This window comes from Megachile rotundata, chromosome 16 (assembly GCF_050947335.1).
Source record: "Megachile rotundata isolate GNS110a chromosome 16, iyMegRotu1, whole genome shotgun sequence".
NCBI classification, from domain to species: domain Eukaryota; kingdom Metazoa; phylum Arthropoda; class Insecta; order Hymenoptera; family Megachilidae; genus Megachile; species Megachile rotundata.
In genome coordinates, this window is record NC_134998.1 from 6,843,768 (window position 1) to 6,868,572 (window position 24,805).

General features: G+C 37.6%; 1 protein-coding gene across 11 annotated transcripts in view; it reads left to right on the forward strand.

Moving 5' to 3' along the window:
- heph (polypyrimidine tract-binding protein 1 heph) overlaps window positions 1-24,805 on the forward strand; it is a 483,336-nt gene that overhangs the window by 318,122 nt on the left and 140,409 nt on the right. For all 11 annotated transcript variants that reach the window (XR_013041017.1, XM_076541303.1, XM_076541298.1 and 8 more), the window contains one exon: window positions 18,472-18,576. Coding sequence is in view for 10 of the 11 variants with exons in the window: in XM_076541303.1 (XP_076397418.1) it covers window positions 18,472-18,576 (105 nt within the window). In the remaining variant the exon portion in view is untranslated. The remainder of the gene's footprint in view (window positions 1-18,471; window positions 18,577-24,805) is intronic.

The window sequence follows — 24,805 nt, forward strand, 5'->3', positions numbered from 1 at the left end:
GTTATATTAGGTTAGGTCGAGTCTAGATCAAGTTGAGTTGGGTTGGGTCAAAATTAAATCAAGTTAAGTTGGTTTAGGTCGAGTTTAAATCAAGTTAAGTTACGTTAGGTTAAGTTTAGATTAAGTTAAGTTAGGTTAGGTTGAAATTCGATGAAGTTATATTAGGTTAAGTCGAGTTTAGGTCAAGTTGAGTTGGGTTAGGTTGAGATTAGAACATGTTAAGTTGAGTTAGGTTGAGATTAGAACATGTTAAGTTGAGTTAGGTTGAGATTAGATCAAGTTAAATTGGGTTAGGTCGAGTTTGGATCGAGTTAAGTCATGTTAGGTCAAGTTTAGATGAATCTAAGTAAGGTTAGGTCAGAATTAGATCATGTTAAGTTAGGTTAGGTTGAATTTGGATTAAGTTATGTTGGGTTAGGTTGAAATTAGATGAAGTTATATTAGGTTAGGTCGAGTTTAGATCAAGTTGAGTTGGGTTAGATTGATGTTAGATCAAGTTAAATTGAGTTAGGTTGAGATTAGATCAAGTTAAATTGTGTTAGGTCAAGTTTAGATCGAGTTAAGTTATGTTATGTCCAGTTTAGATGAAGCTAAGTAAGGTCAGGTCAGAATTAGATCAAGTTAAGTTAGGTTAGGTTGAATTTGGATTAAGTTATGTTAGGTTAAGTTGAGATTAGGTCAAGTTAAGTTAGTTTAAATTGAATTTAGATCAAGTTGAGTTAAGTTAGGTTGAGATAAGATCAAGATAAGTTAGATTAGATTGAATTTAGATCAAGTTGAGTCAGGTTAGGTTGAGTTGAGATGAAGTTAAATTAGGTTAGGTCAAAATTAGATCAAGTTAAGTTAGGTTAAATCAGGATTAGATGAAGTGAAGTTAAGTTGAAATTAGATCAAGTTAATCTACGTTAGGTTTAGATTAAGTTAAGTTAAGATTAAGTTATGTGTTTCATCTGGACTGTAACGTGCGTCACGATGCGTCATAGAGCTAAAACTAGACCTTAACACAATCCACCTTGAATCATACTAAAATTCGAACAATGCACCACTCACAATGTATCCCACTTTTCTTCAACTTCCACCACCAACACTTCAACCTGCACTTCTACCAGCAGTCTGAAAAACATCCCCCCGTAGAAATTTGCCTAATCGCAGACTCGATTAAAGAAGCGAGACGCGTGAAAGAAACATCAAAGACACCCCCGTTGTCGAACGGCCAAGCCGGAAGATCCCGGCGCTCGTGAGTCGCGCGCGAGAGGAAGGGTGGCTGCGGAGTACGAAGGGTTGAGGGTGCAAGGCGTGGCTCGAGGAAACTTTTTGATAACACTTGCAAATTGCTTTCGAAAATAGAATAACAATCCAATTTCGAGGCAGTCGCGGTGGTTCGGTGAGGCTGCCGGGATGTGTCGAAAGGGGTCGGAGAACGGCGCCAAGGGGCGAAGGGAAAAAGAGGGACGCGAAAGTGGGCGTGCTACGACTATTGCACGTGTCGCGAGTTCAATCTTTTCGTTGTACTTGAACAGACAAGTTTATCCGGGAATAGCGTGTAAAATCATGGCTTACATTGTTACATTTCGTCATTTTTTTCAAATTTATTGTGCGCGTTCAAAATAAAATTCTTCTTGTCAAGTGCTTATGGTTTCTCCTCTGGAGTGTCTCTTGTGGTAAAAATATTTTACAGTGCCCTCATATATTCATCTGTGAAAGTATCATTTTTTCTGTCTGTCCAAATTAATATCTGTGAAAGTTGCGATTTTATTATCGTCAAATTTTATTATCGTCAAGAGTGATTTATTGTGTGGTAATTTGCTGTGGTCCTCACTATATGTTTTCGACAGAAGTAAATTATAAACGTTCTTCTAATGATGTTCAAGATCATTCAGAACGGCATTCGTCCCACAGAAAAAATTTCATCCCCATGTAACGATTTCCGACCCTCAGCATCGCCGAAAATACACGTCAGAGGCCTGGTTCCGCCACAAATTTTCCTTTTCCCCGGGAACAATATCGCGCAGGGTGGCCGGCCGCAAATGGCCGTGTTTCGCGGCCACCGATATTCCCGGAGTCGATCGACGGTAAAATCGAGCCATCGAACGCCGGTCGACAGCCATTTTTCCCCGCCACATAATAGCAATTATATTGGCAGGAACGATCGAGGCTATTCCGGAAACGGAAGGGACGCGCCACGATTGTCCGGAAGCCGTTGAAGATTGCGCGTCTCTGGTCGATTTTCGTGAACCTCGATCCCCCAGAAAACTAACCGCCCTTCATACGTGTCCACCCTCGATATTGCTTTTCATCGATAAAATATTGCCACGAGAAAATCTCAGAAATTGTTGTATCCATTCTTTTCGAGTAACTATTGCATAACACCACATTTTCAAAATATCATTTCATAAATTTTGTTTGGTTCATTATTTGCTTTCATTATTTTTTCTGGTTTTGAGGCATAAAGGGTTAATGGCAAGATTTCATAAATTTTTTTTACTATAAATTTTGTTGGTTTTGCGTCACAGTGAATAAGGGGTTAATGACAAAATTTCATAAATTTTTTTACTATAAATTTTGTTGGTTTTGCGTCATAACGAATAAGGGGTTAATAACAAGATTTCATACATTTTTTTTATTACAAATTTTGTTGGTTTTGCGTCATAGTGAATAAGGGGTTAATAACAGGATTTCATAAATTTTTTTTGTTACAAATTTTGTTGGTTTCGCGTCATAGGTGAGATAAATAAAGGGTTAATGTCGAAGAGGAGTGTAACAGGAAAGATTGCATAACAGCACATTTTGAAAATATTAGTACAATTTCATAAATTTTTTTATTACAAATTTTGTTGGTTTTGCGTCGTAGTGAATAAGGGGTTAATGACAAGAATTCGTAAATTTTTTTTTATTACAAATTTTGTTGGTTTCGCGTCATAGGTGAGATAAATAAAGGGTTAATGTCAAAGAGGAGTGTAACAGGAAAGATTGCATAACAGCACATTTTGAAAATATTAGTACAATTTCATAAATTTTTTTATTACAAATTTTGTTGGTTTTGAGTCATAGTGAATAAGGGGTTAATGACAAGATTTCAGAAATTTTTTTTTGTTATAAATTTTGTTGGTTTTGTGTCGTAGTGAATAAGGGGTTAATGACGAGGAGAAATTTTGTTTATGGCGAGTCATATAGTAAAGGCATTATTTTACTGCATCCTTGATGTCGCAACAACAAGACAGCAATCGGCTTCTTTCAACAGCTTTATCGCCCCCTTTGAACCGTGTGCTTTCATCGTTTCTTTTCGTTGCTCTTACGCAGCTTTTGTTCACTTGGGCCTCCAACTTTGAGATTTTTCTTGTTCAATCCTCCTTTTGTACTGTATTTATGGAAATGATACAAATTCCTGTATTACATGGAATAACACTTGTGAATTAGTTTGATTGGTTAATAATTTTTGTGACAAATTTATGATATTGCCCATTTAACAATTTTATTATCTTCGATAATTGTGGATGAAAATTATGAAACTTGTAAAATTTGGAAATTGTGATAAGAATTGAAGAATTATAAAATTGTCATTGATTAAAAAATTTGTATAATTATAAAGCTGTGGACGATTGAAAATTGCAAAATTATAAAATTGTGACCCATAAAAAATATCAAAATTATGAAACAATAACCAATTAAAAAATAATAAAATTACAAAATAGTGACCCTTAAAAAATATAAAAATTCTCAAACTATAACCAAATAAAAATTAATAAAATTACAAAGTAGTGACCCTTAAAAAATATTAAAATTCTCAAACTATAACCAAATAAAAATGAATAAAATTATAAAATAGTGACTCTTAAAAAATATAAAACTTCTCAAACTATAACCAAATAAAAATGAATAAAATTATAAAATAGTGACCCTTAAAAAATATAAAACTTCTTAAACTATAACCAAATAAAAATGAATAAAATTATAAAATAGTGACCCTTAAAAAATATAAAAATTCTCAAACTATAACCAAATAAAAATGAATAAAATTATAAAATAGTGACCCTTAAAAAATATAAAAATTCTCAAACTGTAACCAAATAAAAATTAATAAAATTATAAAATGATGACCCATAAAAAATAGTAAAATCCAGAAACCGATGGACTTAAAAGTTAAAAATTGGAATCGTTTATCAGATAGAAGAAACGGTTTGTACAAGGAGTGTTTTAAGGAAGTGTTGAACTCTGTATGCTCTTAAAAGTTGATCATTGTTATTAAAAGTTTCAATATTTTGAAAGAGCCACTGGGACAGAAGAAAGTCAGATGAAAAGAGTGCTTAAAAGGAAAAGCATTGTGTTTTTACGGGGCTGGAACTTGTTCCGACAAATTGCTGGAACCACTTCTCCGGTTATTAAAAGTTAAACAACTTGTTAAGTGGTGAATATTAAAAAAGTTTCATCCCTGAGTGTAGCCATTAATATGGTAATAATAATCACTCGTGGTTCATTGTTTCTTATCTTCTTTTATCCGATTAACGTCGTTTGTTCATATTGTTAACAAATATTGTTTCGGTTTGTATCCTCAGTTACTCGTAAAAAGAATTATTCTTACACCTTGTGTTATTACAACAAGCTCACAATGTTATAAGATACAAGCTTACAGCATCCAAAAAATTAATTCACATAAATTATTTAAAAGCTTTGATGCTCACAAAATTGAAAGATACAAGCTCACAATGTAATAAAATACAAGCTCATAACATTATAAGATACAACCTTACACTATCCAAAAGATTCCATAAATTATTAAATAACTTTGATGGTAACAATTGTTTAAAATTCTATACTCGTGATGCGAGCTGAAAGACAGTAATGTGCCTATGAAAGAATTGTTTCATCTACATCGTATCAGAATGCTGCCATTTATGGTCTTTCAGGAACATACTCGTAGTTCGAAACTACACGTGCTCAGGATACTGGTCAACCGTGCTCCATCTTTATGGGAAACCCGATTTACGATGTCGTAAAACACCAATAATCTACTTTTAAAACACTAATTCCCTGAAGTATAATATTTTACACCGCGATATTTCAGAGCTAGAGAAAGTACAGTCGTAAAAGATCGAACATGGATGCTGTTGCAATCGTATCTTTCTCTCATTTTTCTATCACGCTGTGCACCGTGTATTAGAAGAGTTCATTATTTTGGGGCCTGTCATTCTGTAAATAATGGTGGCTGTTGGACGTGTTGTATTTCAGAGGTTGTAGATCGTATTCTAGGTTTGTTGTGTTTCTGGGACACTGTTGCAGGGAGGTATTTTAGGGAAGATAGAGTCGTGATAAGTGTCGAAGTGCATGTGTCGTATTTCAGTTGAACGTTGCAATCGTAAAATATCGGAAATTTGAAGTGTTGCGAGCGTAGAATGTCGCGGGCGTCAAATGTCGCGAGCGTCAAATGTCGCGAGCGTAAAATGTCGCAACCGAAGAGTATCTCAAGCTTAAGATGTTACGTGCTCAAAATATTACTAGTGTCGATTGTCTTTATTTTCACAAGTATAAAATGTTGCAAGCGTAGAATGTCGCAAGCGTCAAATGTAGCAAGCGTCAAATATCGCAAGCGTAAAATGTCGCAACCGAAGAGTATCTCAAGCTTAAGATGTTACGTGCTCAAAATATTACTAGTGTCGATTGTCTTTACTTTCACAAGTATAAAATGTTGCGAGCGTAGAATGTCGCAAGTGTTAAATGTCGCAAGCGTCAAATGTCGCAACCGAAGAGTATCTCAAGCTTAAGATGTTACGTGCTCAAAATATCACTGATTTTGATTGTCTTTATTTTCACAAGTATAAAATGTTGCGAGCGTAGAATGTCGCAGGCGTAGAATTTCACGGGCGTAGAATATCACAGACGTTAATTGTCGTAAGCGTAGAATGTCGCAGACTTAAAATATTACATATGCAAAATGTCGCTGAAACTAAATATCGCAAGTATAAACTATCGCAAGCGTATAATGTCGCAGGCGTAGAATGTCGCAAGCATAAAATATCGCAAATGTAAAATATCACAAGCTTAAAATATTAGTTTATAAAACATCACTATTGCTAAATATCGCAAACATAAAATCTTGCGAGCGTATAATGTCGCAAGCGTATATTATCGCAGGCGTATAATGTCGCAAGCGTATAATATCGCAAGCGCAAAATGTCGCAAATGTAAAATATCACAGGCTTAAAATACTAATTTATAAAACATCACTAATACTAAATATCGCAAGCATAAAATCTTGCAAGTCTAAAAAGTCGCAAGCGTCAAATGTCGCAAGCGTAAAATGTCGCAGGCATATAATATCGCAAGCATAAAATATCGCAAATGTAAAATATCACAAGCTTAAAATATTAGTTTATAAAACATCACTATTGCTAAATATCGCAAACATAAAATCTTGCGAGCGTATAATATCGCAAGTGTGAAATGTCGCAGGCGTATAATGTCGCAAGCGTGAAATGTCGCAGGCGTATAATGTCGCAAGCGTAAAATGTCGCAAATGTAAAATATCACAGGCTTAAAATACTAATTTATAAAACATCACTAATACTAAATATCGCAAGCATAAAATCTTGCAAGCCTAAAATGTCGCAAGCGTCAAATGTCGCAAGCGTAAAATGTCGCAGGCATATAATGTCGCAAGCATAAAATATCGCAAATGTAAAATATCACAAGCTTAAAATATTAGTTTATAAAACATCACTATTGCTAAATATCGCAAACATAAAATCTTGCGAGCGTATAATGTCGCAAGCGTATAATATCGCAAGCGTGAAATGTCGCAGGCGTATAATGTCGCAAGCGTAAAATGTCGCAAATGTAAAATATCACAGGCTTAAAATATTAATTTATAAAACATCACTAATACTAAATATCGCAAGCCTAAAATCTTGCAAGCCTAAAATGTCGCAAGCGTCAAATGTCGCAAGCATCAAATGTCGCAAGCGTAAAATGTCGCAAGCGTAAAATGTCGCCAGCACAAAATACCACAAACTATTAATTTATAAAACATCACTTACTAAATATCGTAACACAATATTCCAAGCGTAAAATGTCGCAGGCGTAGAATGCAACCATAGAACGTCACAAACATAAAATACCTCACGTCCCATACCTCACGATCGATATCTACCTCGTACGTCAGATGCGTCGAATATTTCACGCGTGTCACGTCTCACACTTTAAATACCTCACGCGTCGAATGTCTCACGTATCAGATACCTAACATCATAACTGCATGAAGTGGTTCACGCGTCAGTCGCGAGTGTCTTCCCAAATATTTCACGCGTCCAATCACACGTCTCTCTGTAACGTGTTCACCTCTCTGCAGCTGGCGGAAAATTGAAACGAAAGATCGCAATTTTTGCAATTTATCAAGGGAAACGATCATATGTTCGAATTCGATAAGACAGGGGTGTCGACTTCTCATCTCCCCGGAGCTTCCCGAAGAGGCAAACCTCCTCTTGCATTCGTATCGTCGATCTCAAAGGGGTTGCAGGCGAAACAGGATGCTTTAAATTTCATCTGCAGCACCAGGAATCGACCTTAATCGCATTCGACCGACTAAATTTCCCATTCGAGCCTTCCTACGGGACCGTTTTCAACCGATCTCTCCTCGTGCCGGGATAATAAAGTCTGAATCGGTCTTATGGGGGTGTACGAGTGGTCGGGTGGTAAGATCGAAATTGTATCGACTGGTAAGCCGGCATAATAGAACCCGCAGCTTGGCCATTTCTGGTCATCAGAAGCAATCTTCGTTCTCTATGTTCCCTTTTCTCTCTTTCAGACTTTCTTCGCTCTTCTTCGTTTTTTTATTTTTATTCCGGAATTCATCGAACCGATCTCTCGATGCGGTCTGTTGTATCCTTTTGTGTGCGTTGTCTTTTTTCTTGTTTCTCTTCGTCGATGATCGGACATTGTAATTGTTTCGATTTACTCGACTGTGCTGCCTTTCTTTCTTGGAAACTCCACATTTGTGTAGAACTCAAAGTACGAACACGTTTGCTTTGGAATTTTGGATTCTGTTTTTGTAATTTACAGGGGAACAATTCTGAAACTGTCAAAGCTTTGCGTCAAATGTTTGAGGCTTTCTTGAAAAATTCGTCAGCTGAGTCCATTATGCAGTTTGTAATTTTTTCTGTTGGAGGAATAATTTTCGAAAGTGTTAATATTTCAAGGACAGCTTGTTACCATTTTATATTCATCCTTTCGGTATTCCCTGGGGTCCAGTGAGAAGCAAAGTCGAACCGTAAGGGAAGCAACGTTTCCCAACGAATACCGATCAGCTTTACGTTCGTTCGTAATTCTTCGCTATCCCCCATCGTTCTCGAGTCGATGCAACGGTGAATAGTATGCACATAACTTCCGGTCTGGGTAATGTTCGATCCTTTGGGAATATTCGAAGCTTGGTTGCATGGAAATTTACAGTTGGCTGTTCGACTGTTACTCTTCGTTCTGTCGAAGATTCTTGGATTCGTTACCGAATCATCCGCTTGTATGGAAAAATTTCCACCCTTGAAACCCAAATACATCAGGGAGGCCATATCGATATTTCACTTTTATTTCAATTCGTAATAGGTGTACTTTGAGACCGTAGGTATGCTTATAGCTTGCATCTGGGCAGATAAGTCTACCGATGTCGACCCATGGGTTGGCGCGGGACCCAGCTGTTTAGAGAATAACAGAATACCATAGACTGCAAAGTAGTTAAATATTATCACAATTTGCTTATATAACGCAAAGATCAAATATTGGTTGAGGTAACAGAAACTGTACCGATAAAAAATTCAGATACCGCTACGGTACGTGGTGATTCGATGCGTAGTAATTCGACGCGTGGTAATTCGACACGTGGTAATTCAACTCATGGTAATTCGACGCGTGGTAATTTGACGGTTGGGTACTCAGCGTGTGGTAATTCGATATATGGTGATTCGATGTGTAGTAATTCAACGCTTGGGTACTCGGCGCGTGGTAATTCGGTACGTGGTGATTCAATGTGTAGTAATTCGACGCGTGGTAATTCAGCTCATGGTAATTCGACGCGTGGTAATTCGATGCGTGGTAATTTCACGTTTGGGTACTCAGCGCGTGGTAATGCGATGTATGGTGATTCGATGTGTAGTAATTCGACGCTTGAGTACTCGGCGCGTGGTAATTCGGTACGTGGTTATTCAATGCGTAGTAATTCGACGCATGATAATTCAACTCATGGTAATTCGACGCGTGGTAATTCGACGCGTGATAATTCAACTCATGGTAATTCGACGCGTGATAATTCAACTCATGGTAATTCGACGCGTGGTAATTCGATGCGTGGTGATTCGACGCGTAGTAATTCGACGCGTGGTAATTCGATGCGTGGTAATTGGTCGCGTGGGTATTTGACGCGTGGTAATTTGACGCTTCAGTACTCGATGCGTGGTGATTCGACGCGTAGTAATTCGACGCGTGGTAATTCGATGCGTGGTAATTGGTCGCGTGGGTATTTGACGCGTGGTAATTTGACGCTTGAGTACTCGACGCGTAGTAATTCGGTATATGGTGATTTGACGCGTGGTAATTCGATGCGTGGTAATTGGTCGCGTGGGTATTCGACGCGTGGTAATTTGACGCTTGAGTACTTGACGCGTAGTAATTCGATATATGGTGATTCGACGTGTAGTAATTCGACGCGTGGTAATTCGATACGTAGTAATTCGACGCTTGGGTACTCGGTGCGTGGTAATTCGGTACGTGGTGATTCGATGCGTAGTAATTCGACGCGTGGTACTTCAACGCGTGGTAATTCAACTCATGGTAAATCGACGCGTGGTAATTCAACTCATGTTAATTCGACGCGTGATAATTCGATGCGTGGTAATTTGACGATTGGGTACTCAGCGCGTGGTAATTCAATATATGATGATTCGAGGCGTGCTAATTCGACGCGTGTGTATTCAACACGTGGTAATTTGACGCGTAGATACTCGGCGCATCGTAATTCGATACGCGGTGATAATATCTTAACCTACAGTTCCCAAGGTATATATTAAATGTGGAGTAATTGGTCAGTGCATTAGATCATTTGTCCACATCATCATCCACATTTGGATGTGGTCATTTAATAACACTCTCGTTTAACTAAAAATTGAATAGTTACAACCCATATCACATATAAAAGAAAATTCCTTCAGCGAACGGAAGCCCTTCCAGTCTGCTTCTCCTGCAGCAATCACATTTAATTTCACGAAAAGCGGATATTCAAATATCGAAGGAACCACTCAACGAAGTCGCAAATAGAAAATGTGTTTGCTCTAACGTACGCGACTTTTTCCTTCCCACCTCTCTGCCCGGAATGCACCCCCTCGAAACTTCCTTACGCGGTTAAGCCATTCGACTTCATGAATTTCAAAGTAACGCTTCCAGGAAAATACGAAGACCTTCGCGAATAACTTGTGAGACTGTGAAAACGAAATAAATATAGGGGTGTTAACAAACTGCGAAATCTGTCTCTTGCTTGCGAGTTTTGTTTCTCTTTGGGGTTCAAGGGAAAGTTGGATGGTTTTGAAGATGCTTTAAATGAAAAATGCAATTGTCTCTGTTTTATGTGTTTTCGTGGGGTTTGTTTTCGGAAATATTTGAGATGATGGCTAGGGGTGCATAAAAGATGGCAAGTTATAGGATTTTGGAATTTGGACAGTTAAATTAGGGTGGATAAGAAAACCTAAAGTAGTCAAAGCACCTAAGATAATGAAAATGGCGATATAAGAAGAGACTGCAAAAATATCGGTTTATTAAACTGTTTTTCGAACGATAGCCACGATAATTGTAATAAGGGTGGTTGAATGCGACCAATAGGCAATCGATCTTTTCTGCAAAGAACTACCGTTAACCGGAATGACAATAACGATACTCAATTACAACGTCCCATCGCCGAGGGATCTCGATAAAACCGCGAAACGTTGAATAGCATCGCGGAACAATCGACTCGTCCTCGAAGAAAATATCGCTGTCCCAAATCGTGGTAACGATGTTCAATTACGAATTTCTATCGCAATCCGCTATGAAATTACGCTGCAAGGAGATTCGATAAACCCTGAATCGAATCGATCATCCGTGAAATTTTAAGTAATTAATTCGACCCTCAGTTTGAAATGTTCGCATTTCTAAATTCGTTGATAGCAATCTATTAGTCTGAAAATTTGCTCTTTCTAATTTACATTTTTAAGTTATTCAATTTTTCTATCTGAAAAATTTTACATTCAAAGATTTGCAAGAATAAAAATTTTTAATTTTATTTTCAGAATTTTCATCTTCTAAATCTCAAAATTACCAAACTTGAAAACATCTAATCCTGATAATTTCACAATTTGAATTTAAAGAAATAATCCACGATGTGTCACTTCAACAAGTCACTCGACCTGTCCACCTACTAACTTGTACCATCAGGCAATCATTGATTATCCAATTCCCGGCTAATCTTTCACACAGCAGAAAACGGTGGAAACAAAATTTTCCTAGTCATAAACGCGTATTCTCTCTCGGTTATCCACGCTTCAGCGTCGTTAACTCGCCCTTTGTTTCTCGCGATTCGCGCTACTCAGCGATATTAAAGCTTGGGAAAGGACGTTGCTCGCTTCATTTACCTCCCGATTTACCTGTGATTCAGTTTCAGCAACAAAGCCGGCAACTATGCATCGCCCGGCACAAAGTGAATTTTCTCTTCTTTCTACGAAAAAGTGGAGCTTCAAGTAAATTTCATCATTCTATTTTTGAACAAATTTTTTATAAAAGTGCTACATTTCTTGCTTGCTATCGACTTAGGAACTTATGAAATTTAGTAGACTATTAGTTAATTAGAATATAATTATTTATAGTGAGACATAGAGACAGAGACATGTGGAAGGATATGTGGAGGTATATGTGGAGGGACATAGAGACAGAGACATAGAGATGAGGATATGTGGAAGGATATGTGGAGGAACATAGAGACAAGGATATGTGGAGGGATATGTGGAGGGACATAGAGACAGAGACATAGAGACGAGGATATGTGGAGGGATATGTGGAGGAACATAGAGACAGGGATATGTGGAGGGACATAGAGACAAGGATATGTGGAGGGATATGTGGAGGAACATAGAGACAAGGATATGTGGAGGGATATGTGGAGGGACATAGAGACAGAGACATAGAGACGAGGATATGTGGAGGGATATGTGGAGGAACATAGAGACAGGGATATGTGGAGGGACATAGAGACAAGGATATGTGGAGGGATATGTGGAGGGACATAGAGACAGAGACATAGAGACGAGGATATGTGGAAGGATATGTGGAGGAACATAGAGACAAGGATATGTGGAGGGATATGTGGAGGGACATAGAGACGAGGATATGTGGAAGGATATGTGGAGGAACATAGAGACAGGGATATGTGGAGGTATATGTGAAGGGACATAGAGACAGGGACATGTGGAGAGATATGTGGAAGGATATGTGGTGGGATATATAGAGGGACATGTGGACTGATATGTGGTGGGATATGTAGAGGGACATGTGGAGGTATATATGGAGGGACATAGAGATAGGGACATGTGGAGCTACATATGGAAAGATACATGTAGGCACATGTGGTGAGATATGTGGAGAAACATATGAAGGAATATATGGAAGTACATAGAGACAGAGACATAAACATACCTCCTAACTTTAAAACCTCTTAACCAGCACACCTAATAATTAAAACTTCAACAAGCACCACAAAAATAATTTTAAATAAATAAAATATACATACATTACTCCATGACCAAAATTTGTAGAGGTATATTGCATATTTAAAATTTGTAAAAGTCAAACGAGCAAAGATCAGGAGTACGCAACAAAGGATTTCCCAGAAGGAGCCAGCCAACCAGATAACCGAATGAGGCTCGGAAGATTTGTGTCAGACTGTCGTGATTTTCATCGAGACCCTTCTTCTCCACGGTAAATGACGTGGAAAGAGGGGAGAAATTAAAGCTGCTCGTTAGGGTGAAACGTTGCTCGTCCGATCGGACCCGTTCACCCGCGAGCCAGCCAAGCAACGAGTCCGATATTCCAGATACAAAGAGAACGAAGGAAAAGTGGATATCGCGTGATTCTTGCTCCCTTTTTCTTCCCTCTGATTCCTGACTGGCCATATTAAATTGGATCAACTTGGAAACGTCCAAGGAACAGCTGGCTGAACTTCTTCTCTCGTCACCCCTTCAATTTCGAGATAATTAATTGGATGTCGGGAAAGGGATAAGAAAAGTCGAACCGTTGTTAATTCGTATTCTGGGTGATATTATGCAATATAGCATCACGCCGTTCTTTGAGAGAGGAATGAACTCTTCTGGGAGGTGGACATTTTGAAGGTTTGGAAATTTGAGGATTTGGGGATTTGGAGATTTCCAGGTTGAGGACGTGGGGATTTGAAGATTTCCAGGTTGAGGATGTGGGGATTTGCAAGTTGAGGATTTGCAGATTTGCAAGTTAACGACTTGGAGATTTGTAAGTTGAAAATTTGAGGATCTGGATGTTTTGAAGTTGCGTGATTTATAGATGTGGACATTTTGAAGATGTGCAAGCTTAGGATGTGGAAATGTGATTTCTAGATCTGTACACATGGACTTTGGGATTTGATCTGGACAGGAACTTTGATGATTTATTATTTCACTACAAATTTCTCAGTTTCACTCCAAACAGTAACACACTCAACAAAAATTCTCACACATGACTCCATAACAATTTGTAGTCATAGGTAGACACCGGTCTACCTATGAACTGTCTTCAACCAAAGTATATGTACCTGAAATTCATATCAAGATCGCCCAGTACAAAAGACATTACCCTAAGTGCCATCATCACCAGGGTTGTCCTTCTAGATTCTAATCTTGCCAGAGTCAGCAGGTTCCTAGGATCAAGGGAGAGTTACTATGTAAGATCAGATTCATGGTCCATCGATTTGGTATTCTCTTTCTGCACCAACTTGTTTCTTAAAGATAGTATGCTATAAAATCTCCCTTTTCGTATGCTTTATCTTTAGTACCGAAAATGTATGTGTCAGTTGAAATAGTTTGAAGTCCAGAGCTAAAGATTATTAAATTCCTAAAAATTTTGTTGAAGGACCCCCGAACGTTTCAATAATTTGCGACGCAGAATTTCTTGAAAAATCTCTTTATAGAAATCTGTCCAACAAAACGATACACAAATCCCATATCCCCTACTTGAGTCATCCATCTTGAGAGACCATAACCGTCTCAGGCGGTGTCTTATCAAGAAGGTTATCTCGTGTCAATATTATCACAGAAGCTTCGATACTCCTCGAAGCCGAAATATTTCGCGAAAAGTAGTTTCGTGCCAGACGTATAGAGTTTCAATCCATCATCGTGTCAAGGATTTTGCGACCAGTTGAAATTTTCATGAGATCCATTTTAACGGGCGTTGTTATTCTTCTCTGTTTCGTAAAAAGCATTCTCCAGCGTTTCGTATTTGTAGTTACAGAAACCGTATACAGGTTCTCGGTAGCCGAGTTAACTGGAAAGAAAACGTAATACGAGGTTAAGGAGGCCATAGTTGGCCACGAGATTAGCCAAGTTCTCCCTTTAGAATCTGTGAACCAAGGTTGGTCCACAAAGTGTCCCAGTTAGCCGGTCGTCGAGCAAATTGTCAAGAGAACCGAGCGTGTGCCAACTGTTTGCCCTGCAATTAATGCGAGTCGCACGAATCCTCGAGCAAATAGGAGGAAAAGCAAAGCCCTTCGACCATGGGGAAACTCGTGGGATCGCCTTGCAGCTCGGTCGTGAAATTGGTTTGTCAACCGGACGGACCCTTCGCTTGCCATCTCGAATACTGGATTTACAATCGTCCTTCGACACATTCGTCTTGAACAAATAATAAGACGGCTAACGTTTATTGGAACAGTGGCAAACGTTGCTGAAATTGTTGAGCGACGAAATACTGCGCGTGGGATGCTGTCTGAGACATTTGACGCTCGCGACATTTGACGCTTGCGACATTTGATGCTTGCGACATTTGACGCTTGCGACATTTGACGCGTTAGATATGTGACGAGAGATATTTGACGTGTGAGATATTTTATGCGTGAGATATTCGACGTGTGCAGTATTTGACGCGTGAGATATTTGACGCTCGCGACATTTGACGCTTGCGACATTTGACGCTTGCGACATTTGACGCTTGCGACATTTAACGCGTTAGATATGTGACGAGAGATATTTGACGTGTGAGATATTTTATGCGTGAGATATTCGACGTGTGCAGTATTTGACGCGTGAGATATTTGACGCTCGCGACATTTGACGCTTGAGGCATTTGACGCTTGCGACATTTGACGCGTTAGATATATGACGCGAGAAATGTTTGATTTGTGAGATATTTTATGCGTGAGATATTCGACGTGTGCAGTATTTGACGCGTGAGATATTTGACGCTCGCGACATTTGACGCTTGAGACATTTGACGCTTGCGACATTTGACGCGTTAGATATGTGACGAGAGATATTTGACGTGTGAGATATTTTATGCGTGAGATATCTGATGTGTGCAGTATTTGACGCGTGAAATAGTTGACGCTTGCGACATTTGACGCTTGCGACAGTTGACGCTTGCGACATTTGACGCTTGCGATATTTGATGCTTGCGACATTTGACGCTTGCGACATTTGACGCGTTAGATATGTGACGAGAGATATCTGACGTTTGAGATATTTTATGCGTGAGATATTTGATGTGTGCAGTATTTGACGCGTGAGATGTTTGACGCTTGCTGCATTTGACGCTTGCTACATTTGACGCTTGCTACATTTGACGCTTGCGATATTTAACGCTTACGATATTTGACTCTTGTGATATTTAACGCTTGCAACATTTGACTCTTGCGACATTTGACGCTTGCCACATTGGCGCTTGCAACATTTGACGCATGTAGCATTCTACTCGTGTGATATTTGTCGACTAGAACACTTCATACATGAAATATCCAACATAGATACGACACATAAAATATAATAAGCATGACACACGGTATGTCGACTTACAACCCATCAAATTTTAAAGTGAAATATAACGAATTGATGTTGAACACGATACAACGAATTAAAATTGAACATGATCCTACAACGTGCAACAATAAGATAACATAAACGCACAGCGATAAAAGTTAATACACATCCCATGGTGATATACATAGTGGCAATATCAAGGGAAGTACAGCCCCAATTTTTCATGACATCACAAACAAAAGAAACATCAATTAATATACGAACAGAAAGCAATTCTTCCGCTGGTGAAAGCAAATGGACGAACAGCGACGAAGAAATTTCCCCCGGAAATGGACGGAACTGACAGCGAACCGGCTAGGCTTCGATAACAAAAACAATTCCCTCGAAGCTCTCGAAGCAATCGATTTCCCTGGATTCAACAAAGTACCTTCGACAAAAGAAGGCACAAAGAGGAGGAGGAAATTCCGCAAAATCTGAAGAAAAGGCCAGCTGAATTTCATATATTCCGCGGATAGGGCTGGTTTCATCCCCGACTAACATCCGGTCCACCGAACCAACAGACTACCGGACCTCCTGTATTATTTACTTTCCACGAACCTATGGATTATGGACTTCTTGCTCGCCCTTACTCTTTTCAGCGAAAACTACCACATTCCCTTCTCGTGTTCCACCTTGTCCTTAAATCTGGGGTCTGCACTCTGTCGATCGGAGTGTGTGGAATTTTTGGAAGATCGATAGGGTGGAACTATTGAATTCTTGAGAGGAATTTCTGATTTACGTGGTTGATAGATTTTAGTACGGTTTGTGGAGGTCTGAGTTGATCTGATTCGTATTTAAGATTGAGGATAGTAGTTTATGGGGAAATTGAGCGAATGTATTTTCATGGGTTAACCGTGAGAGATATGATTTTTTGTCAGAGAAGTAAACTTTTTTAAAAACAGTCAAAATCTCTAGAAAAATTGTCAAAAGTGTCGTAAGATGGCTAGTAGGGGCTTGAGTGACGGGGTGACCTCAGTAAGTGAAAGCGGGTCGTATTATAAAACCCTTGCCCTACCACGCACAGGCCTAACCGTGCTAGATACGACTTTTTGACAGAGGATCAAACTTTTTTAGAATGTGCCAAAACCCCTAGAAAAATTGTCAGAAGTCCCTAAGATGACTAATAGACGGCTAGGGAGTGGTGAGTCCCCAGCGGACGAAAGCGTTACCATGCTATAAAACCCCTGCCCTAGTACCCACAGGCCAAACCGTGATAGATACGACTTTCTGTCAGAGGACCAAACTTTCTTAGAATGTGCCAAAACCCCTAGGAAAATTGTCAAAATTGTCTAAAAATGGCTGACAGGCGCTGGGGACCCTCAGTGAAAGAAGACGAATCAACATACTGTAAAACCCTTGCCTTGCCACTCACAGGCTAAACCGTGCTAGATACGACTTTTTGTCAGAGGACCAAACTTTCTTAAAATATGCCAAAACCCCTAAGAAAATTGTCAAAAGTGCCAAAAGATGGCTGACAAGGGTACGGGGATGAAGGGTCTCCCGATAACAGAAGTGTCCTCCCAAAAACATCAGAAAACAATGTATCTAAAATATCTATTAAAGTATGAAGGGAAAATCAATTCAGTAGCATAATTTAAACACAGAAGAGCAACCATCCAAATACCATTGAAAATCCTTCCATAAATATTCCTCAAAGCAAGCTGCATGCTTCTTCCTTTCCGTCAAGTCTTTCTTACGTAAACCCGACAGGATCCTGAAGCATGATCCTGCGGGACTCTTTGATCTGCCATTCTGTCTCTTCAGCGGATGACATGGACCACCAGGCCACCCTCTCTCCACCCCCGTCGAGGTTATGAATTACCTTCAAGCCGTATTTTCTTCGTTGAAAGGTCGAGAATCCGTTTCAGTACCGAGCAAAATACCTTGCCGTTAAATTGTGTCTATAAATTGAGTGGAAGCTTTGCGAACAAGAGTTCTTTTTTACCGGAGGATTCGCTAAGGGGTTGAAATCGGCACGGCAAGACTACTCTCTCTCTCTCTCTCTCTCTGTTTATCGCCGTTTCCTTTGAGGGATAAGACCCGGGAACGGAGAATTAGAGTTGGGATTCGCGTGATCCTGTTATCGTAGTTCTCGTGGAATCGCGAGTTAAATGTGTTTACGGAGTTGGAAGGATTTTAATAATCCACCCTGGGATGTGCAACGCTGTTCTGGGGCTATGGGGATCCGTTTAACGTGGATCTCCGTTATCTGCCTATCATTTCACCTAAATATCTTCTGTTCAATTTTCTATTTGCTCTTTTAGGGTATTCTAGTTTCAAATAGCAGTATTAACGGATACGCTTCCAGTAAATGATGCCAAAACGTCTGTGTAGATGTACATAAAGGTCGTCTGCCAAATCACGTTCTAATATAACCTGTTTTCGTTTCTTGCAGAGGGGTAGCGACGAACTTTTGTCGCAAAGCGGAGCAGTTAGCAATGGTGCTGCAATGAGTCCACAACCACATCACGCGGCCGACAACAATAATGACGCCAAGAAGGTAAGTACTCTCAGCCATCAAATTCTGACGAGTTAAAAAATTTGTCACAAGTGTTTATATACTTTTTTCTTAATTGGCAACCTATAACGATATGGTCGATCGAGCACACCTGTTGTGCCGACAATTTCCGAATAATTAATTACCCTCCACTCCGTGGCAGTAAAATGCAAGTTTTTATCCTTGACATTCAATTAAAATCCCGTGAAAATAAATGTAATAAACTTAAAAATGTAGTAAAAGCTGACCACACGTTCACGAACAATATTCGACGTTAAATTCCGGCGTTCAACAAATATTTGGCTCAAAAACAGTTAACAATTTCGATTCGCTGTAGCCAGCGGACGCGAGAACAAATGCTTTTCACTCAGCCGGGCAAAAACTATCGGGGCAGAATTTTGCAACGTGGACCGGCAGGAAATATTTATTATTGTCAGTGACGCGTGACGTTGCTGCTGGCCTCGTATGCTGGAACGATGATGGAAAAAATGTCGGAAGTTTAGGCGAACGATAGATGCAGCCGTGTGTTCGTAAGCCACGAATGATGCACGTCTCTAACAGCGGCTGCACGTGCACCAGGTTGCATCGAAACTTGCATCCACGGTCTCGTTAATCATTTTCTCTACGTGATGGGGAGGAGAAAAACAGTAAAGTCCTGCGACATACAACGTTCGATTCTTGTCTTCCTTTTTCTTTTGTGTCGTCTTCTTGTAATATATCATACGGGGAGGAAGTTTTACTTTGGTCCTTAATATTTTTACATTACTTTTTATTTTTTTTATTTTTTAGTCGCGTTAATTTTATAGGTTTATTGCTGTTGTGAATGATTTTTTTTATTTGATATTGTATGTAGTTACATTATTTATTGACATTATTTTTTGTCATTGTTATTAATTTCATTTTTTGACAATATTCTTAACATTATTATGTGACGTTATTAGTAACCTTATTTTTTGACATTATTATTAACATTATTATGTGAGATTATTATTAACATTGTTATATGGCACTATTATATGACAGTAGTATGTGACATTGTTATATGACATTATTATATGACATTGTTATATGGCATTATTAAATGACATTATTAAATGACATTTTATATGACATTATTAAATGACATTTTATATGACATTATTGTATGACATTATTATATGACATTATTAAATGACATTATCATATGACATTATTAAATGACATTTTATATGACATTATTAAATGACATTATTATATGACAGTATTATGTGACATTTTATATGACATTATTAAATGACATTTTATATGACATTATTGTATGACATTATTAAATGACATTATCATATGACATTATTAAATGACATTTTTATATGACATTATTATATGACATTATTAAATGACATTTTACATGACATTATTATATGACATTATTAAATGACATTATCATATGACATTATTAAATGACATTTTATATGACATTATTATGTGACATTATTATATGACATTATTGTATGACATTATTGTATGATATTTTTATATGACATTGTTATATGACATTATTATATGACATTATTAAATGACATTATCATATAACATTATTAAATGACATTTTATATGACATTATTGTATGACATTATTATATGACATTATTAAATGACATTTTTATATGACATTGTTATATGACATTATTAAATGACATTATCATATGACATTATTAAATGACATTTTATATGACATTATTGTATGACATTTTTATATGACATTATTAAATGACATTTTATATGACATTATTGTATGACATTATTATATGACATTATTAAATGACTATATCATAAGACATTATTATACGACATTATTATATGACATTATTATAAAAATAATTATTAACAATACTTTTATTACTCGTAATTAACAGTAAAATAACAGTGTAACGTAACAGTGTAACACAAGAACTCGCACGATTGAATTAAAATTAGAAGCTCCGTGTAAAGTAGTTCACACGTGTCTCCGCGGTGCAACATTGCGTTAAAAAAAAAAACAGTACAGTGACGGATCGTTAATGCGGCCGCGGAAAGAAACAGAGACGAACAACGAGGGATTCGGTGACAAAGCTTCGCGTTCTCGGCTTTTACTTTGAAAACGAACACGCTCTACTTTTCGACGGTCTCAAAAAAAGGGCGAAATTGTTAGCGGCCTATGGAGCTTGAAACTGGAGGCGTCTCTGTGTAAATTTCGCAAAAATCGATAACGATATTTTCCTTAACTCTTTTATCTGGGAACTGTCGGGTAATTTTGTTTTGGGGAAAATTATGCAAAAGATCGACAATTTTGTGCAGTTAACTTGTGAACAATTTTCTTGGTTAAAAAATTAATAAATTGTCAACTTGTAAACATTTATAAAAAATTTTCTTGATTAACAGATTAATGAATAGTAGTCAACCTGTAAGCGCTTATAAACAATTTATAAACCTTAGCAAATTAAAGCTTAACAAATTTTTCAACCTACCTTACCTATAAACAGTGACAATATCATACTAAATTATTTAAAATATATTCAAGGTTATTTCGAACCTCATTAATCAAATACTAGAAACAAAGATTTTTCTGATAAATGATTAAAACATCCCTAGTGTCCGCGAAGAAAGATCAAACGAACGAGAAGAAAGACGTAGAAGATAAAAAGAAAGAAGAAAAAAAATAATGTCCAGTAATTGAGTCTGCTCTAACACCTTTAACGAGACCTTAACGTTCTTCTTTCCGTAGACGTGTCAAGGGGGTGAAAGGAACGCACCCCCGCAGGAATAAGTGGCGCAACACCGTCACCATTCGTGGATAATGGGACGGAACGAAGCAGTAAATGGCACGTCAGAAAAAAACTGGGACAAAAGAGACTTTGTCCAACTAATACAGCCAAGTGTCGAACGACACTCACGATATTAGGCCAGGTTTTTACGTCCCTTCATCCACTAACTCAAACCCTTCTCTTTTACGAGTAATTTTTCTTGTACGATGTTACTCAAAATTATATTAAACTGTGATGGAGATGTTTGTATTTTATTTATACTTTATTTTTATATTTGTTTACTTGTCAGATTTTTAAACGAATGTTCTTTTATTCCGCTCTTTGTGGATTAAGGCGTTAAGCTACTGGGTGCATCAGGTGCGTCATGCAGAGGTACCTAATTATTACCGCAGTGCTAAACTAAATAGAGAAGGTTGAAATATTAGGTGTATTTTTGATTTAGGTATCTTCAATCATACTAATTACTATTGGTGTCGAACCCAGAACTCGATTTTTATGCAAATATTTAATTAGGTTTGTCATATTTGAACTGTGAGGTGCGTCACGAGTGTGACTCCATTATGAGCCAAGAACGAATTATATTTCTTCTATACAAATCCTGTGTATCTTTAGCCTAAGTGTATTTGATAGTTAGTGACACCTTCGCAGTCAGTTGATGTCCAAAATTACAATTATAGGTTAGGTTAGTTTGGACTTAATCGCTCACTTACGAAGAGTCGATCACTTACTGAAAGTCGTACATCACGAAAGCCGTGTATTGATTAACCCAACTGGTTACAGTTATCAAGAACACCTTGTCAAATAACAAATATATTTTTGTTATTATAATTTTGTTATTATAAATATTTACTATTTATATTTTAGTTTTAAAGTGCACCTATTTATAGTTTAGGTTTAAACACGTCACTCACTTATCGCTCACTTACGAAGAGTCACTTACCAAAACTTACCGAAAGAGTCGTTTCACCTGTATCTAATAAGTGAAGATAAAATATGATCGAGAATATGAGTTAAAAGGTTTTTTCATAATAAATCACAGTAAAAAGCCATAAATGAAAAATTGCATAAAGTAGTATCTAATCCTGAATAGATAATAGAAGATCAGCGTTCGAATGCAATTTCCTCGCGGATAAAGGATCACAAAGGACGTCGTGATCCCACAATAATTATGTTGGAGATGGCAGGACGTAAGCAGATTACACGTAGCCGATAATTCAACGGGTTCGATTCAGCTTGATCAAAAGCCACGAATGGCTTCCGATTTCCGAAAGATCGCGCTGTCGGCTATCCTTCTTTTCATGGCTGCCGTCGTTCAGCCATTTTCTCGATTAAAGACGACGGAAACCCGTCGCGGGACACTCTGTTTCTTTCCCTCTCGTTTCCGCTCCCGATCGGCCAACCTAATTTCGAGATTGCTAAGAACGCCTTATCTCGAAGCTCGATTCTATCTTTCGTTCACGTCTGACGGAAGTGTATGTACTCTTGTTTCACGGCTCTATTTTCTGTTTTTAGATGTTTCGTGTCAGGGAAGTAATTAACTATTTGTTCATACTTTTTGTTTGTTTATATCCATCACTCGAAACTGTTTAAATTTTTTAACTCAACATTTGATTTAATAGCAATTTGAAATAAGCATTTTTTAATTTATTCTACATTACATGTTTCGTGTCACGAAGTAATTAACCATTTGTTCATACTTTTTGTTTGTTTATATCCATCACTCACAATTTTAAAAATTTTTTAACTCAACATTTGATTTAATAGCAATTTGAAATAAGCATTTTTTAATTTATTCTACATTACATGTTTCGTGTTACGAAGTAATTAACCATTTGTTCATACTTTTTGTTCGTTCGTATCCATCACTCACAATTTAAAAATTCTTTTAACTCAACATTTGATTTAATAGCAATTTGAAATAAGCATTTTTTAATTTATTCTACATTACATGTTTCGTGTCACGAAGTAATTAACCATTTATTCATACTTTTTGTTCGTTCGTATCCATCACTCACAATTTTTAAAATTTTTTAACTCAACATTTGATTTAATAGCAATTTGAAATAAGCATTCTTTAATTAATTCTACATTACATGTACGATGTGTACAGTGAAACAACAGTACAAATTATTAATAACGTAATAACCTTAAAAACATTTATTTAACTTTTTAGCTGCTAAGTTTTAAAATTGTTTGCAAACAGTTTGAGTGCATCCAATATTTCTACATCTCTAAATTGATGAAACCGGTGATTTAAAGGGAAGGTAAATACCTGTATTTTAAAAACAGAATGTTGACTTAGTTTATTACAGTTTCGTCGGATTTTGTTTTTGAAAACAAAAGCCTTCATCTCCGCCGAGAGCTCTCCCCGTCCGATTGTTTTTCCGGATGTCGGAATTTCATATTAGAAAATGCGCGAGAGAGACCAATCACCTATGGAGATTTCTGAAAGCTGACCGAAACTTCTGCTCGGCGTGTCTGACATATTTCATTCTGGAATGTTTCTCTGCGAATGCACCGGAACGTTTGCTACGATTTTCGGATGCCAACAGTCTGCCGTGTGGATAATTCCTATTTCGCGATTTTACGTTTCAGAGCTCTTCCCATTTACCCTCAGCTTGATGAAGTTAATTAAACAATGATATTTTATGTTCGGAATACAAAGGCTATTTGTTCAGATAGGTTATTTAAAAGTTGTTACATGTATTCTGATTATTTAAATAACAGTTTAGTCATTTTTCAACACCCTGTATATTAACTACACTTGTCAAATTATTACTGGGCAATTATTACTAGGTCACATTATTACTAAGTTAAATTACCATCACTATGATCAAAGCACCATCACTATTTCTCTTTTCATGCACAAATAAACCACACACGAACGAAACAATAAACAGAAAGCTTTTTGAAAATCAAACGCATCTAATTACATCGATTGCACTTTGCTTCAATCGCTAAAACAGTTCGATGCCCCAGAAGAAAAAAATCTGAGTTACCCAGAGGCAAAGAACGCGTTTAATTCGCAAGGTTTGCATTCAGCAAATGGTGGAACGAGATGCTCATTGTCTGTTCGTCTACCAACGAAATGAGCAAGTATTGGAATTAGACAAACGTGGCTTTTTCAAAGGAGCTTGGATAAATGGAAGTTTGCTGTTCGATTTGGTTCATCAAGTAGATCTTGAAGTCAATGGCTACCTAGCCTGGATGTGGACATAGGACTATAGTGTAGGCACATAGTAACAGTTATAGCAATCATATTAATCATTTCAATAAGTTGCGAAAGAGTCATGTCATAGTTCAGATGCATCTTCAAGTAGGTAGCCTTTGGACCTAAGGTGTCAGTGGTCTCTTCTGTCAACTCTGGATGTGGACATAGGACTATAGTCTAGGCACATAGTAACAGTTATAGCAATCATATTAATCATAGCAATAAGTTGCGACAGAGTC